At 47.3% G+C, this 18,556-nt stretch overlaps 1 protein-coding gene across 1 annotated transcript in view; it reads left to right on the top strand.

Moving 5' to 3' along the window:
* Ext2 (exostosin glycosyltransferase 2) overlaps positions 1 to 18,265 on the top strand; it is a 130,537-nt gene extending 112,272 nt beyond the window's left edge. The window contains exons 11-14 of the mRNA XM_040745901.1: positions 5,914 to 6,057; positions 7,685 to 7,813; positions 9,023 to 9,105; positions 17,623 to 18,265. Of these exons, the coding sequence (XP_040601835.1) occupies positions 5,914 to 6,057; positions 7,685 to 7,813; positions 9,023 to 9,105; positions 17,623 to 17,761 (495 nt within the window). The 3' untranslated portion in view covers positions 17,762 to 18,265. The remainder of the gene's footprint in view (positions 1 to 5,913; positions 6,058 to 7,684; positions 7,814 to 9,022; positions 9,106 to 17,622) is intronic.
* The last annotated feature ends 291 nt before the right edge of the window (positions 18,266 to 18,556 follow it).

The raw sequence follows: 18,556 nt of genomic DNA, 5'->3' as shown, positions 1-18,556 counted from the left end.
GACCACACACATACCCATAACCCAGCACTTGTGGAGGAGCAGAGACAGGGTCGTCAAGCATACTGGCCACCAGCCTTAGCTCCAGGTTCAGTAAGAAACCCTGTCTCGAGCGCACACCTTTAATCCCAGCACTCGGGAGGCAGAGGCAGGCAGATCTCTGTGAGTTCGAGGCCAGCCTGGTCTACAGAGTGAGTTCCAGAACAGCCTCCAATACAATACAGAGAAACCCTGTCTCGAAAAACCAAAAAAAAAAAAAAACCTCTGAAACCCTGTCTCAGGAATACACCCAGTATTCTAACCTCCATATGTGCATGCATAAACACACACACACACACACACACATTCTGACCTCCATATGTGCATGCATGAACACACACACACATTCTGACCTCCATATGCTCATGCATGAACACACACACACACACACACACACACACACACACACACCTACCTGGTCAGCATGCAGGACAGAGCGTGCTGCCCTGAAGGGAAACATGCTGTCCTGAATTATGAATGGAAGAGACCACTCTTCCCTTTGCATGTTGCTGACTCCTTTCAGCTCTGCCTTGACTAACCCAACCATTAGACTACAGGGATTGAGCTAGTTCATAGAGTTCTGTGTCACTGTGATTCTTGGCAGTTGACACAACTCAAAAGTTGTCATGCAAAGAAAAACATGAAACCATTGTCCCTTTGGAACCATGTTTATACACACACACACACTGCCTCTTACCCATGCACTTGTTTTTTAAGGATAGACATGTAGCCCAAGCTAGCCTCTAAGTCATGATTGTTCTACATCTGCCTCCTTAGTGCTGGGGTTACAGGCATGCACTGTCATGCATGGCTTCTCTTATCCCTCCTTCTTCCTGTACTTTTGTCTCAGTCATCCCTGTAGTCCAGTGTCTGTGTCTGTGCCTTTGGGAGGGAGAGACTGTAACAGTCACTCCAGAGAGAGCCCGTTTTGATGTTGGTGTCCTGATTGCATCTCCAGATGGGCACCATGTGTGACTGCATCTTCCCCTCTCCTTGCTCTGATTCCTGAGGCTGACTGCACACCCCAGGCTGGCTCACAAGGCAGCACAGCATCCCCTCTTCAGGGACATTCATGGGCTGGCCTCATGTATATGGCATTTACCAAAGTGCACTGATGCAGGCCAATCTGTTCAGAAATCTACAGCCTGAAACAGATCACACTGAAAACAGTCTGTGAGGAGGAAGGAGCATAGAAGATCTTTGCCCTAAAAGGACATTAGCAGATGGAAAAAGGAAATGGAAATGGGCCACTGTAACTGGGCTAGTGGGGCAGCAGTCAATCTGTTTGGGCCCTGTGCTGCTGTGCAGTGACTATGGATGCAAGGGTCCAGTGAGGCTGCCTCCTAAGGCTGTGAAACAAAGGCAGAAGAGCTTTGCTGTACCCTGTGGGAAACCACAGAAGACCTTATGGCTTTCTGGTTTGGGGAGGTGTTTGTTTTGTTTTAAAGAAAGTAGAAAATGGCCCTGGGGAATTGCGTCTGTGGGTCCTGAGAATAGAAAAGTCTCGGATTAGGGAAGGGTGTTTGGGGCGAAGACACGGAAGGAGCAGCTGTAGGAATATCCTGTAGCTGTAATCTGTATTCATATATAAAGTCTGGATTGCTTTAGGCTTTGATCCCCAGGGCCGTGCCACTGACTATCCATGAGGGTGCTGTTTAGAACGCCTGTGACTGGACTGGAGTTCAGAGTTCACCCTGTATATGCAAAGGCTCTGACCCCAGAGAAGAGTGGAATTGGAGTAAGGGGGCTCAGCTAGGAGAGGGGCGTGGAGTGGGCACTGTTGCTCCTCTGGCTGGGAAAATGCTTTATGTGTGCATAATCAGCTTGGTTCTATGGTGGCTGATTAGTGAGGGCCATCCCATTCTGCTTCCCTTCGTTTTGATCCTGTAGTCAGCTGCAGGGTTATAGATGAAGTGACAAGGATGGCGTCTTGATTGGATCCAGCTGCCTGGAGTAAGTCAAGGACAGAGGGGCCTAGAAAACAGCTCAGGAAAGGCTCCAAAGGAATCCAAGACTCAGGACACCTCTGGTGCCTTTCAGCACGCTGTAGTTTGGCAGTCTGTGACTTGGTGTCATGGATTAAGTCCTGGAGAGAATGCTAACAAAGACTGGCCAACAGGAAGAATCCTGTATTGAAATCTTAACAGCATTTGACCCTAAAACTGAGCAGATAATAATAACAATAATAATGAAAAGGGGATGACAATGGTGACGGATGATGACTGCAGATGAGGTGGGGGAGGGCGCTTGTAAAGGAAGGGACTTAAGTTCCTTTGATTTCAGTATAGAGAGCTATGTTAGTTCCAAGTCAATAGGAAAGGCAACTGCTGCCTTCAGCAATACCGGTAGAGTTGGATATACATACACCTACATCTTGCCATTCCAGCTACTTAGTGTGTGTGCTTGGGGCCCTTCAGACACTAGTGTCCACTGAGGCAGATTAGCCAGCAAGGTGCTGTGATTTGGGTGTGCCGAGAAAAAGAGATCTGTCCTGGCCCACAGATAGACTTGTGGCTTACACAACTGTTCGTGTCATGCCTCTATAAAACCATTGTAACATCATACTATTTTAGTCTGTTGAAATACACATGCCATACCAGAGAGCATACAGCAGCAGCTAACACAGCCGGGGAAATGCCTGACATAGATTCATTTGTCTGCAGCTATTAGGATGATCTCTGTAGCTCATTAGTTCTGTTGGTTACAACATGGTGTTAATGAGGCCAAGGCTGTGAGTCTGAGAACCCTGTTAGATGCACCAGTGTCACACCAGGATAAGCTCTTCTTATGACCCCAGGCCACACCCATGATGCAGATTAAGTGTCCCATAAAATCTGGAGATGACTGAGGAGGCCTGGACAGAAAGTGTAATAACAGTGTAATGATTCAGCAGATACTCCCCTGTCCCTCCCCTCTGGAAAAGCAGTTTGAATATGTGACTTGCTGTGGGAGGATGCTTCTGTGTCTGTCACTCTGGGGATGCTCATGCTTGTCATTGACAGTAACCGCTAGTGTGTACTATGCAAGCCTTCTTGAGTCGAGTGCACTATTCTGGCAATGAGAAAGGGAAGGGCCCCCCCTCCTCTCCCATCCCAGGCACTGTGTGCCCTCAGCAGCTGGTGTGGAATTCTCTGGTATGTGCACTGCTGCTCTTCAGGCTTGGATAGCACAGTGAGTCTTTGAAAACTCTTCTAGAGAGAAGTAACTAATAACTAAAGTGATAGCACAAGTGAAAATTTAATAAAGAGCAGCAGGGGGCTGTAAAGTATGCCCGGGGTGGGGCTGCAGGTGGCATTTGTCTGGCCCGACAAGCTAAGAGGGTCTGTTGAAGGTGTTGATGCTTAGGCAGAGGCTCCACTGATTTTATAAGGAGCCAGCCTTTTGAAGCTAGGAAAATGTTCCAGAAGGCACAGCACATAAAACGGACTTGGGGTCTAGTCACAATCACAGAGCACAAAGGAGAGCACGGTGAAAGATGGCATGAAGTGTGTCCTTAGCAAGGGGGAGAACTCTGGGTGTTATTCTTGGTGAAATAGGAAGCCATTTTTGTTTGTTTTAGAGGAGGGATGTTTCTTAAAGATTTCCAGGAGATGCTAGGGATTGAAATATGTCCCCCTCATAAAGGATATATACAAGTTCTGACCCTCAGTACCTCAAATTGTGATGTTATTTGATAGTGGGCTTTTCAGAGATAGTCAAGTTAAAATGAGGTCACCAGAGCAGGCCCTGATCTGTGAAGACTGGAATCTGGGTGTAACTGGGACTTTGGATAGACAGACTTGAGTGAGGAAAGTTATCTTGTGAGGATGGAGGGCTAGTTGATATGTTTGTTGACCAAAATAATAAAATAAAGGACAAAAGAAATGATAACCAAGGACCAAAAGCCATCAACAGGCAGGAAAGGGTCTTTCCCAACAGGTGTCAGTGGGACATGGCCGTGACAAACCTTGACTCCTGAACTTGAGAAGTTTCTAATCTATGCCTTCAGAGTGTTGTTCTCTATGAAAGGAAGGGTGTTGCTGCTCATACCCTGGCTGTGCCCTGGAGAATGGTATCTACATGTGCCCCTTAGACTCAGTGTCATAGAATGGTAGGGAAGCTGCTTGTCCTTCTGGGACATTACCTTATTGTTTCTATAGATAAATACATAAAAATAGTCATGAAACAGTAGGAAAGAGCCTACTGGCTAAATTATGCAGAATGCTTGTAATTCTAAACGGGTCCTGCTAGAGATGCTGCACTAGTTACAGGAGGTTTGAAAGGACAGGAGGTGCAGCATGGATATGAAGAGGTGTCTGTCCTGGAATCTGGTTGGAGCTCCAGGGAGTAGTTAGAGGTGGCTCAAAATAGAGCCAGCAGGACTTTGTAATAGCTTTGGAAAGAGGACAAAGGGTACCTGGGCATGTAGGCTTGAGCTAATGAGGAGGCTGCCTGAGATAGAGAGGATTGAGGGATCTTTCTGGGATGTGGAATTGAGTTCTGTTTGGGCCATTGTTAACTTTTCCTGCAAGCATCATCCTAGATAGAGTACCAGTGACAAGCTGAAGGAATGTTTCTACCAAGTTACAGCTGGGTGAACTAATACTTTTATTGGGCTTACTTACAGGAGCACAAATGACCCCCAAAAACTGCTTTGCATAACAGTCCCACCCCAGTATAGAAAGTGAAGCCCTTCAGCTAAACTTCCACTTCCCAGATACGGCAGCACCGCCTGAGACCATATGCAGTCTGAGAAGGTTTGCATGCAGCTGGGAGGGCCATGCAGGGCATAGGGAGTGGCTGGAGTCTCTGGGAAGATATATTGACCTGCCTGGTCCCTCTTTCTGTGAAGGAATTGAACTTCAACAAGCCTTGTCTGGTGAGGGTCTGGTGCAGGTAACCAATGCTGTTCAGATCACAAGGTAGAGGCCATGTCTAGCTCAGTATGGCACTACTCAGCATGGTAGAGGGATCCTTTATTTATCCGCAGGATGGAGGCCAGGTCGTCAGGCCTGGCAGAAGGCACCTTTACCCACTGGGCCATCTCACTTGGTCCATGTGTGCTTGTTAGTGTGCTTGTGTACACATATGTGCACACACAGGTGTATGTGTCCATGATCAGCACTGGTCTTTCCTCGACCAATTTCCACTTTAATTTTTTGAGGTTAGTTTTCTCACTGAGCCTGAAACTCAGTGATTTAGCTAGGCCAGCCGGCCACTGAGCTTCAGGGGTCTGCCTGTCACTGCCCCCTCTGCTATGGTTCTAGGAATCTGAACTCAAGATCCCAGAGTGTTCAAGGCAGGCACTTGAGAACTGCATCATCTCCTCAAGCCCTTCCTAAATGTCAAAGTAAATTACAGGAAACACGGGAGAAAGTACCAGAAGTACCTCACCAGTGTCTAGTGCACTGTGTTCTGTCAGCCCAAGTGCCATCTCTGAGGATTTCCCAAATCTAGAATCAGTGGTTCTCAGAATACTCCAGAGCATAGGACAATAAAGTGCTGATTCTCAGAACACAACAGGGAACTGCCACCCTCCCAGACCCCGCTCAGAGTTCATACAGTAAGAGTCATTTTGTTTGTCAAACAGCTAAGTTTAATTTTCTAAATGTGTGGTGTGTAAGGAGGGAGGACAGTTGGCTCTGTGTCTTGCTGGTGTAGACAACACTCAGTCAGCCCTTCTTCCACATGACTTCAAATGGCATGCATGCACATGGCATTCTAGAAGAAATCAAAAATCCACTTCTGTTGCTGGATACTGGTGGAATACTAACCCATGTTTGATGGAGTCCTCAGAAGCCCACCCTGACCCCAGTGGTCTGTTGAGGCCAATCTGGGAACCTCAGACTCAGTGGTCATCTGAGCTGGGGATTGCTTATTGGTGTGCTCTGTCCCTAGGTCTGGCGGGAATTTCCTGACCGGCTAGTAGGCTACCCAGGCCGCCTGCATCTCTGGGACCATGAGATGAACAAGTGGAAATATGAGTCTGAGTGGACCAATGAGGTGTCCATGGTGCTCACGGGTGCAGCTTTCTATCACAAGGTAAGGGGTGTGCTTGATTCGATTGTTTAAGTTTTCAGAGTTTTCACTGGGTTTAGGAAAGTGTTTTTCCTAAAAGACTTAGAAAAGCCATGTTGTATAATATGCCTTCTAAACAAAAAGCACCAAAAACTTCATATAGTAAGTGAGGAAAACCACTTGTCCTTGTATCACATAGAGACAGCATGGCTTGGAGATGCTTTTCTGGCCTTCTATTTTGTCTGTGCGCGCATGTGCGCGTGCACACACACACGTAGTTGTGCACATTCTTATCTGCCCACTTTTTTGGTATTAAAGTGTTTTGTCATGCCATTCATCTTTCTTCATAAACAGTTATTTCGAGCATAATTGGTAATAAGCCACTGTCTTGGTGTTCCTTAAATTATATGTATTTCTCTATCATTAGGTATTTAATTTTTGCCTAGAGGGATTGGATTCCCCTAGAACTGAGTTATAGGCAGTTGTGAGCCACATAGCGTAGACGCTGGGAACTGAACCCAGTTCCTCTGCAAAAACAGTTCCTGCTCTTAACTCCAGCCCCTTGACTTTTTTTTTTTTTTTTTTTTTTTTTTTGATTAGTGCAAGTATTCATCTCAGCCCTGGAATCCTCCCAGAGAGTACAGGGTTTGGTTAAAAGGAGTAACTCCTCTGTTGTCATCAGTAGGAGAGCTAATGTGTAAAGGGCTCTGCTGAGCCTGCTCTGCAGCTGCTTGTCAGCTCACCGTTGCCGCTTCCGCTTTTCTGAGATTCTATGTCACTAAATAGGTTTTGGTCTCAGTAAAACAAAGCACACTGCCGTTTTTAGCTTTGGAAGTTTATCATAATAGTGTGCATGCTTATCTACGTGTCTGTTTATAAATTTATTTCTGGAGGCAGAATCTCCCTAGGTCCTCAAGCTGGCTTTGAACTCACAAGCTTGCTTCTGGCTCCCAAGTACAGGGACTAGAGGAGCACACCTCCCTCTATACCTGGCTACTTGGTTTTGATCACTAGTTTCTAGCTCACTCATGGAGCTTATGGTAATTTCATGTTTGCCTCGCTCTTGTTCTGCGTCCATAAGCACGTGCCTTCACTCCTAGATCATGCATGGCCTCCAGAAAGACTTGCTGGAGCAATCGATCTCATGATCACTTGCACGTTAGGCTCACACTTTTTATTAATAGGAAAACAACAGAAATATTTCTTTTACAACACACCTCTGACCTGTTGTATGTAATATGCATAAATAAAACTTTCTACTTCGTGTTTATTTGAATGTTTACACTTTAAAAAGGGAATCTTAGGAATGTGAACTCACCACACCTGGTGCCATGCATCTGTTCTTGTCACTCATCTAAGAATCTGCATTAATGTAAATCTTACTTAAAAAAATAAAAGCAAATACCTACCATTTTTTACAGTGATGTGTGTGTGTGTGTGTATGTGTGTGTGTGTGTGTGTGTGTATGTGTGTCCCACAGTGCACAGGACCATCCTACTTTAAAGGCACTGGGCCCTTAATTTCCTTTTGCCCTTCCCCACTGATAAAGTCTTCTGATTAATCTTCGCCCTGTACCACTGAGTTACCCTGGACATGCCAGCCAAGGAGAATTGCTATTTATGTATTTCTTCATTTTTGTCTCATGTGACAGTACTTTAATTACCTGTATACCTACAAAATGCCTGGGGACATCAAGAATTGGGTGGATGCTCACATGAACTGTGAAGATATTGCCATGAATTTCCTGGTGGCCAATGTTACAGGGAAAGCTGTCATCAAGGTAAGAGTCTATGTCACCCCTTGCTTGGCTCTCTGGAGCTCAGCATTGTTCCTGACCCAGGAATAGTAAATAGGTGCTGGTCTCTGTGCACAGAGAGTTGAATGTAGTTTTCCTAGTCTTTGGTTTTAAAGATCCAACTACTGGTTTTTTGAAGTTGCCATAACATACTAAATTCTGAAAAAGCAAAGTCTTTGGCCCTGAAAATATATCAGTTTGTTCTTGAAACTCTGTGTTTCTCAAATCAAAGCCCAAGTTACAGATCAGTAGTGGAAGCCTACTTACAAGCAGAACCATCTTTTCCTCCTGGGTTAGAACTCCATGTGAAATTGGGTAGTGCCAGAGGTCTCTCAGCCTGAAAGGGTCAACATCATGGGCGTTTAGACTGACCGCATGGGTGGCATCTCACTGACTCTCCCGTCATGTTCCCCTCCCCGGCGACTCAGAGGGCAAGGGGAAATGGAAAAGTGTAATTAATTGTGAGGGCTGCTTTCCAGGTACCCCAGACCTTCGATTGCTTCTCAGCATGTGTTTAGCTATGACTGTTTACTGTGGGTGGAGTCTGGGAGTCAAGGCCTTGCCCTGGTTAATGTTCTCATCCTCCCATCTTCCCCTGGGTTTGCTAGAAGGATCACCACTTGTCTCCCATTTGGAGAGTGGGGGTTAAAAGGAGCCAGGGAAGAGGAGTTGCAGAGTAAGGGTGGCTAGTTTTTTGTTTGTTTGTTTGTTTGTGTCCTGACCAAGGGAATTGGGAGATGAGCTGGCATCTCCAGGAGAGGTGCTTCTCCAGCGCTGGGCCTTAGAAGGGGAGGCCAAAGACTGCCTGTTGGGACCCAGGTTAGTCTGCAAGTTGTGGGAGGCTGTATTTCATCGCCCTCATGATTGCAAGAACAAATGGTGTTTATACAAGGACCTTGGCAGTGAGAAAACAGTCATTAAACAGGAATTAAGGAGCTTGTCATCACGACTTCTTTCCAGTTACAGAAGGCGAAAGCCCTGCAAGCCGCTTTTATTGGGCCCTTGGGAGTTCTGCCGTTGGCTGAGGCAGCCCAGATTGAATGGAGGGATGCTGAGGTGTGCGCATGTGCATGTGTGTATACTTGCACAGGTTACATATCGCTGCTCACAGCCCAGAAGCCACAGAGCAGCTTCACGGTGTGGCTGTATAGTCCTGGGTACTGACAGCCGGGCGTGTGTCATGTTCCTTGGCAGGTAACCCCAAGAAAGAAGTTCAAGTGTCCTGAGTGCACAGCCATCGATGGACTCTCGCTAGACCAGACTCACATGGTAGAGAGGTGAGTTTGCCTCTAAATAGAGGTCTACCCCAGCCTCCATTCCCATTTCCTGCCTGGGCCTGTGTATGGGACTGTGTTAGAGATACAAGGACAGCAGCTGGTAGCCAGTCACCTCCATTTGCACTGTGGGAATTGAATTAGTTCAAACCCAGGTCACCCAGTGAATTAATTTGGGATGCTGCTTGCTCGATTTGTAATGGCTGGAAGGGTCTGAAAAATATAGCTGGCCTTAAGCTCTGGAAGCCAGATCCTTTGTGTAGACCGAGTGACTAACTGTCTGTAGTCACTTGAATGGAAGTGAGCTGACTCCAAGGAAACACTGGCTTGTTTCTCTGGGTAATGGCTCCGTGTTATAGTAATGCTTGACTAGAAAGAATTAAACCCAACCCACAGAGACAGAATGCTTCTGCTAACCACACTGTGTCACCTGCCAAGCTCTGAAGGTTGGAACAGCAGGGAGACTCTGACCCATTCTGTCAGTTCCTCAGCAATCACACTTGAGTGTGGCATGTCACCATGGGCTAAGAATCCTAAGAATTATGTCATTCATGTCATGGATGTCTTTCTTCACAACTGTTAGAATCTGTACTAGATCCTCAGGGTTCCCAGCCTTCAGAGATCCTGAATCCATCAGACTCATTCTTCTAGAAGTCCATCCATACTCGGGCCCATGAGCTCTCATGTCCATCAGCGCAGTTGTCAAGGGACCCAAGTGCGTTTCAAGAGTTTGGCAGCAGCCTTTCAGAGAAGGCCTCCACTCGGGTTCCCGAGAAACACATGCATCTCTGACAGAGTTCATTTCTGAAGTTTATAACCACAAGGAAATCCTCTGAACCTTTTCATTTGTCTTGGGTTCTTCTGTGATGTTTTATTTTTTTAACTCTAAATAATCTCCTTAGCTCCCTCATACAGATATCTTACTTAAAAGCCATTGACTTTTACCAACATTTGATGTGAAATCATATATGAATGCCCCCTGTAACACTGCAAATGCTGTAAGTATGACATAGTTAGTTAACTATCTACTATAGCTCATGGGGAAGAGCCCCGGTTGTAATTCTACCAGAGTAGATGAGATGGTCATTAAAGCCTACCTCACTCCCTGTGTTGGGGAGAATTCATAGCATTAAGGCAAGTGGTTGTGGGCAGAGTTAACACGGAGATTACAGTACAGGGAGGAAGGAAAGCTGACCCAATGACAACCCTGAAGTTCATGGTGGGGTTAGGTAGCTCTTCTCTAGCATGAGAGCATAGCAGATTTAAAGCTGTGTTAGCTACAGGGCCAGAGCACATAGGAAGATGGTTTTGATGCCCTGAGCTGTGGAGGCTGCTTCTTCACAAGAGAGCTGTGAAAACAGTGCTGCAGTAACTTTCAGAACTGAGGGATTTGTATGTACCAGCAGGCATGTGTATATGCATATGTGTGTAAAATCTGGTGTGGAGCTGTTTGTGGTGCACCCCGCTAGGAAAGTACAGTTTGTAACAACGAAAGGCAAGAAAGGAACATTCTGACTGGCTGGATTATTCAGAACAATGTTGTTAAAAATCACCAGGGGGCTGGAGAGATGGCTCAGTGGTTAAGAGAACTGACTGCTTCTCCAGAGGACCCCAGTTCAGTTCCCCATACCCAACCCCAGCGTCAGTGAATACAATATCCTCTTCTACCCTTGACAGGTATCTACATTCATGTGGCATACACACACACACATATATATATTTTAATCACGGAGGGAGCTGGAGAGATGGCTCAGTAGTTAAGAGCACTGATTGTTCTTCCAGAGGCCCTGGGTTCAATTCCCAGCACCCACATGGCAGTTCACTACTGTCTGTAACTCCAGTTCCTGGGGATCTGACACCCTCACATAGGTGTGCATACAGGCAAAACATCAATGCACATAAAATAAAAATAAATAAAATTTTCAAAATTTAAGTAAATTAATTAAGCATTTAGAAACTACCAAGACCTCATCCTCTAAGTATGATGAGCGGGGGGGGGCTGTGAGGCCAGGTCAGCAAGCTCCAAGTTGGTTTGGCAGGCATGAAGAAATTCACTTTGAGCCAGACTGAATCCCAATTAAAGAGCTTGGGTTCTTCTTTCAGGCTCTGAGAAGCCATCAAGGATTTGAAAAGGGGACTAATTTGTCCAAGGAATTGCTCTGAGATTAATTTAAAGCAGTCCTTAGGATAGGAAGAATATTGAAGAGATGGGAGGAGGGTGACCAACTTGAATTTATACAGAAAGGCACAAATCCAAGTGCCCACAATTGCCCAAAGGAAGGCGTGCCAGATTTCTGTTGCCACCTGGATAGGTGTAGGGAGGCTGTGGGGAAAGAAGCTGCAGAAGTAACTTGGGTTTTTGAGTCAAGAAAAATGGCAGGACTTTTCACAGTGCAAATAACAGAGGGGAGGGATGAGCAGCTGCTCATGAATGTCTGTCCCTTGAACAAGGCAATGATTCTAGGCAGGAGATTTGAATCATGGGCAACATCACTGGGGTGAGTGGCTGTGAGGATTTGCCCTCTGCACAGGCCATTGGAAATGAAGATGTATGGAAGTTACCTGCCCAGACATAGCAGGAAGAATGGAGACATTCCTACATTTGGGAGGCTGTAAATGAAAACAGAAGCCAGGAAAGAGGGAAGAAAGGCAGGCTGGAAACAAGAAAGCTGCCCAGGGACAGGGAATGAAGGGCTGGAGATAGAAAAGCTGCCTGGGACGAACAGACCGAGACAGGGCCTGTGAACTAAATGCTTAGTGGAGGCCCGAATGTTAGCACCATAGAGCAACTAAGCCAGGTTGTAGAGTGTGAGCTGGTGACCAAGGGCAGCTGGGAAATACAAGTCACCCATTTGGGGGATTCAGTGAGGAGCAGAAGGAGACAGATTTTTTTAACATTTTTTAAAAAATTTAAATAGCTTGTTTTACATGTCAATCCCAGTTTGCTCTTCCTCCCCTCCTCCCGCACCCCCCACCATCCCCCCCATCCTCCCACCCTATTGCCAATTCCTTCCGCATAGGGGATATCTAGAGTCTATCATTTCACTCAGGGTAGGGTCCAGACACTTCCCTAAGAGTCCAGGCAGAGAGAGCATCCCTCTTTGTGTTATGGACACACGATGTCTGTTAGTATTCGAGGGATAAACACTGATCCACTGCTCAGGACCCCATAGGTAGCCCAGGCCTCCTCATTGACTCTCACATTCAGGGGATCTGGATCGGTCCCATGCTGGCCTCCCAGCTGTCGGTCTGGGGTCCAAGAGCTCTCCCCTGTTCAGATCATCTGTCTCTGCTGGTTTTGCCAGCCCATTCTTTGCCAATTTGCTCTTCGCTCCTCTCTTTCTGTCGCTGGGTTCCTTGGGTTCTGTTCAGTATTTAACTGTGGGCCAGTCTGCACTTCCACTGACAGAGAGTCTGGGAAACAGGAAAGAACCTAAAAGATATACATGGTACCCAAGAGAAGAGAAATGAGGCAAGATCCTCTGAACAGATGGGGAACACGGCGAGGGATGGGGGAGGGGGACTTGGGAAATAGAGAGGGGGAGAAGTGGAAGAGAGAGTAGAACGTGGAGGAACAGGAAGGTCGACTGGGGGGATAGGATGGGGGAACAGGGAATCATAGGTTAGAAGACAGATCAGGCACCATTGTGACCTCTAGTGATCTAAACGGATGACACCAACTGGCAAGCTAAGCAATAGTGTAGAGACCACCTCGAATGCCCATTCCTGATAGTGAACTTGATGTCTATAACCATCCTGGAGCCTTCATCCAGTGACTGATGGAAGCAGAGGCAAACACTCACAGTTAAACACTGAACAGATTTGAAAATCCATTGGCAGCTGTGGGCAAATCTCCATGGGTAAAGGTTGGAGCCCCCACTTAAGAAATCAGGCGCCTAGGCTGGAAGAAGGAAGATGGTCTAAGCCATCTAGAAAGCCCAGGAGATGGTTCGCTGCAGAGCCCTGCCCTTGTCCTGCTTATCAACAGTTCCCTTTGCACAAGCCAGCGGAAGTAGAAACTGCGTCATCATCCTGTGACCTTATATTGGGGCCTGGTGTTCAGTCTGCTTATTTAGTCGTAGACTTGGAGTCTGGGTGAAATCAGAGCTGTCATTTGAGAAGGAAAGTAGCTTTTACTCCTTCCAGTCTATTGCCAGAGGCTGCTAGTTCTTAAAGAACCTGAAGTTGTACTCTTTGACCATTGCCATTGCCAAGGGCGCCATGGCAGACAGTGCTGATTAAAGCAGCATCTTCAGTCTTTCACAGTTAGGAATCTGACCTAAGGAAATGCCTTACCTTACCTGAACTTCAGTTTGTCCATTATATATCAAATTATAGTCAAATTATATCAAATTCATAAGCTCATAAGCAGTTATGGCCATCTTCGTTACATGCTGGATACAAAAGAAATATATACCCTTGAAAACCTGGGCCCAGCGGTATTCATTTACATTTCCCTGACACTATCTTTTTTTTAACACTTTTTTTATTATATATTTAAGTTAGAAACAAGTTTGCTTCCCATGTCAGTCCCAGCTCCCTCTCCCTCCCCTTCACGACTGCTCCCCCCAACTCCTCCCAGCCCCCCACCAAATCCCCACTCCATTCCCCAGGGAGGATAAGGCCCTCCATGGGGGATCTCTAGAGTCTGTCATTTCGTTCCGAGGAGGATCCAGGCCCTCCCCAAAGTGTCCAGATTGAGAGAGTGTCCCTCATTGTAGAATGGGAGCCCAAAGTCCATTTGTGTTCCAGGGATAAATACTGATCTATTACCCAAAACCTAGGTCTCCTCACTGATACCCACATTCAGGGGGTTTGGATCAGTCCCATGCTGGCCTCTCAGCCATCAGTCTGGGGTCCAAGATCTCCCCCTTGTTCAGGTCAGCTGTTTCTCCGGGTTTCCCCCTTTGCTAGTCTTGACCCCTTTGCTCATCACTCCTCCCTCTCTGTCACTGGGTTCCAGGAGTTCAGTTCAGTGTTTAGCTGTGGGTGTCTGCCTCTGCTTCCATCTGTCACTAGATGGAGGTTCTAGGATGGTATGTAAGATAGTTGTCAAAAGCATTATCAGGGAGGAGCAATTAAGGTAGTCTCTCCACTATTGCTTAGTTTGCCAGTTGGTGTCATCCTTGTAGATCTCTGGAAATCTCACTAGTGCCAGATCTCCCCTCAATCCTAGAATGACTCCCTCAATTATGGTATCTCTCATCCTGCTCTCCTCTATTCCCCGACACTATCTTAAAGGCTCCTGGATCTATGTGTGTATGACAGGAAAAGTAAGGTCCGTAGTCCTTTCTCCCCCAGATACTTCAGCAGGCAGATACAGACCCTGGAAGTTTAGTGTGTAGCCCTTGATTAGAGAAGCAGCGTGGGAAAGGCTTTCTGCTAGGGTGAGTGGCTGGACAGTGTGACTCAGGTGAGCCACCTGCGACCAGCCGTACTCTCAGCCTACTGTGCCAAAACAGATCCCCTGTGGAGAAGAAAGTAGGCAGCTGAGGGAAGGGCCTTTTGTCAAGACTGACCAGAGTCACTTCCCTAGCACAGACTATGGAGGAAGGTGGCGCTTGCCAGAGCAGGACAGCCAGGGCAGCTGCTGCAAGCCCAAACCCCAGTTGCAGCTCTCCAGTTGCCCAGCTCGCAGGTCTGGTTATAGAGGCCATGTCAGCATGACTCCAAAGGGCTGTGAGCCACTCGCATGCAGCAAGAGCCTTTTATGCAGACATGAGAGATCCTATACTGGGCCTAGCAGGGAACTAGAGGTAAGGAGCTGCTGCTACGTGCATACAGCCAAGGAGAGACTCAGGCTGGCCTGCACTGCTTTGGCCTTGTGATTAAAGAGCAGGAAGCTGTTGTGTCTGGACCCATCAACTTATCCCTCTTATCTTTCTCTCATTCTCTGTAATTTTTTTTTATTCTTGAGGATTTCACGTTGCATACAATGAAATATGATCACATATACCACCTATTTCCTTCCAAATTCCTGTTCTGTTCCCTTCAACATATTTCCCTCCCAAGTGTATGTCTTTTTTTTATAACCCCATAAGTTTAGTTAATGCTATACATACGTATATGAGTGTAAGGCCATCCACTGGAGATGGGAAACCTACCAGTATTCACATCATCAATCAAAAATGACTCTCCCTCCTCCAGCGACTGTCCACTCCAGTACATCCCAGTAAGGGGGGGGGGGTCTGGAGGAGTTTATATACCCCACCAATGATGGGATTTTGGCTGTCTTCTTCTTGTTCAAGACCTGTACAAGGAACCCTGGCTGCTGTGAGTTCATGATTGAAACACCATGTCCAGGAAACAGACCCCGCAGCACTCCTGCCCATCCTCCTCTGCTCCTCCTCCTCTTACACTCTTTCTGCCGTGCTGTGCCTCCGGGAGCAAGGGCTTGATACAGATGTCCTGCGTAGGCCTGAGCACTCAGTGCTTTGGCCACTTATGCGTCTCTCTGTTAACGTCTGCTTACTGAATAAAGAACTCTGGTCTCTCTGATCAAAGTTGAGAGCAGCCACATCTATGAGTATAAATATAAATAGTAAGAAGGTAGTTTGACAGCATGACCAGTTACCAAAATAACAGTAGCACATTCTATCCTAGGACCCATTCTACCTAGACATGGGCTTTTGACCAGGGTTATAGTATAAGGTATGAATTTCCCTCCTGTGCAGCAAGCCTCAAATCCAGTCAGAAAGCAACTAGGTAGTTTATAACAGTCATGCCCCTAGTGCATGAGTGGACATGTTTCCCATTGGAGCCTGCATAGCACTCCCAACACTGTGAAAGCTAGGAAGGCAGTTTCCCAGTTTGAGATTAGTTTCCCTACATCCAAAGGGAGTGGTGTCTTCAGCAATAAGGTCCTGCAGACACTAGCTGTCCCAGAGTGGTGGAGAGTGATTCAGCCAGTGCCAGCCTGAGTTTGAATCCCAGTTCCACCATTGCTAGTCCATCATTCTTGGGCAGCTTAATCTCTCTGAACCTAACATGAGGTGAATATAAACTCAGACAAGAGAGTTGAGGATGGGAAGAGTACTTAAGTCAGTAAGATGCGTAGATGAATTACCTTGTACAGAACAGGGGTTCTGGAGCTGTGGCCTTTCAGCACCTCCTGTTGAGCTGTACAGGTTATAAGTAAACATGTGTCTTGTCTCTCAGTCTTCAGTCTCAGGAGTTGGAAACCTGGGCTCGGCTCTGGCTCTGGCATTTGTTTGTTTGTTTGTTTGTTTAGCTTTTGTTTATCAGCCTTTTAGTATCTCAGCCTTCCCACTAGAAACTGGGATGGAGGAGACACCTGAGCCTGAGGGCTATCACGAGCACTTGTTGCCTTGTGGAGCATCTAATGAACAGTACCTCTTGAGGTGTTGATAGATCTGTTGACATTAGTGGCCAAAAGTCCATGACATGGTGGTGCAAGCTTTTCAGAAATGCAACAAGGAAAGACGAGCTGATGATGGCGGCCTTCACTAACGAGACCCTCCTGATCCCAAAGCTCTTCTCTGTCTACACATTTGGGAAGCAGCTTAAGGGGCCTCGAGATGGAGAGGTGGCGGTGAGCACTTGGAGGTGGCTCCTGCCCTGTGACCAGTCTCTCATCAAGCTTCCTTGCTATAGCTCTCTGGCAGCTGCCTAGAAGGCACCGGCCCCTGAAATCCATCCTTCTGGGCCCCAACTTCAAAAAGGGCTTTTCCCAGGCTGCTTCTCCTCTGGCCTGGTGCTGACGCATCTTCATTTCCAGCTGTCACACTCAGTTGGCCTGACTGACCTGAGCCATTCTTGTAATGGGGACCTGACCCTCTCCTCTGAAGGGAGGTTCAGCTTAGAGGAGGAGCAGAGGAAGCTCTGCTTTGCAGTGTTGAACTCTTGTCACCAAGTTGCTCTTCTGCTGGCTTTAGTGCAGGAGTAAGAAAAAAATCTCACTAATTATGCAGAAAGCCTCTGTGAACTCCCCCTGCCTCAGAAGAGCAGTGCTTATGACGGGGGGGGTAATCACAGGCCATCTGTGAGTACTGGGGAGCTAAGTGCTCATTGCCTGAAACCCAGAGTCACCAGTCCCTCTGCTCCTCTGTCTTGCATGAATAGGACCCTTTCGTCCACCTCTTCAGCTTAAGCAAGAAGAGCATTTTTTTTTTCTTTCCATCATCCTGCTTTCCTGTAACTGGCAGAGATGGGGTTAAGATTGCTGGAGCTAATCCACCTGGGTCTGAGGCCTGCTAGTGCTGGAAAAATGACTGGAATTCGAGGGGGAGGGGCAGGTGTCCTGACCCGCGGGCCTGTAGACAGCATCCCCTGTTCACTTTCTCCCTCTGAACAGAGCCAGGGACTTCAGGTCACAGCCCTTTCCAAATCACCTTGCTTTCCACCACAGCCCTTTCCAGAGCCCAGCAGTGGGCTGGGTACCCTTTCAGCACCTTTCAGTTCTCTTGTGGACCTTGGCTATGTTTGGCTTTGCTGTCTCTGAGCTCTCTCAGCAGCTAACCACTTCCATTCTGCTTGACCCGCCCTCTCATCCACCCACAGGTCTGAATGCATCAATAAGTTCGCTTCCGTCTTCGGGACCATGCCCCTCAAGGTGGTGGAGCACCGAGCTGACCCAGTGCTCTACAAAGATGACTTCCCTGAGAAACTGAAGAGCTTCCCCAACATCGGCAGCTTATGAAGCTTGCCACTACCCAGGGCTGTGGAAGAGCCCAGTGAGGCCCTCACTGTGGGGTAGAGGAGGCCAGCCTGGGTCCAGCTTCCCCAAACACTGGAGCTTCTTGAGCTGTGCAGCTTGCTTTGTCCTCCTGTCTCCAATGGACTCCGTGGAAACGCCAAAGGAAGGAAGTCTCAGGGACGAGCTGCAGTTTTGAGCCCAGTTTACCAGCTCACTGGCCCTAGGGCTGGCTGCCTTAGAGAAGAGGCGGTGGTGACTGTCCAGTTTTAGATCCAGGAGTCACAGCAGAGGCATGCAGTCATTTTGCATCAGCAGACCTTGGAGGAACAGCCCAGCTTACAACGTGCTGCAGATCCCAATACCTCTGAGGGTTAGAACTGTGCTTGGACCCGAGTCACAGTCCTGGGTACATAGCAGAAGATCACGGGCTGCCAAGATGTGTCCTGACAGTCCCTGAACAACTCTTTGTTTTGGCGTTTTGATATATTAAAATTATTTTTTACTCCATTTTCTGTCTAGAGTGCTGGTTCCCAGTTATCCAAGGATCTGTCCTCGTTCTGTGCATACAACCCTACCTTCTGTCCTAACAGCCATCTGGGAAGAAGCAGCCAGGAGAGATACCCAGCTCCATATGCATCAAGTATATGAAGGACCCATGGACAAACATCCTAAGTGCAGACGCGGCCATCACAGGTGTCCTTAGCCCTTGGTCTGGATATTCATAGGTGTGCTCAGGGAAATAGGAGCCCTCTGACTGCCACCCCACAGCCATTCTAGCTGCTCCTATGTTGTAAGAAC

Source organism: Mesocricetus auratus, unplaced genomic scaffold, assembly GCF_017639785.1.
Source record: "Mesocricetus auratus isolate SY011 unplaced genomic scaffold, BCM_Maur_2.0 Super-Scaffold_100004, whole genome shotgun sequence".
Classification (NCBI taxonomy): Eukaryota; Metazoa; Chordata; class Mammalia; order Rodentia; family Cricetidae; genus Mesocricetus; species Mesocricetus auratus.
Note: the sequence above shows the minus strand (reverse complement) of the source record. Positions and strands in the feature narration are given on the sequence as shown.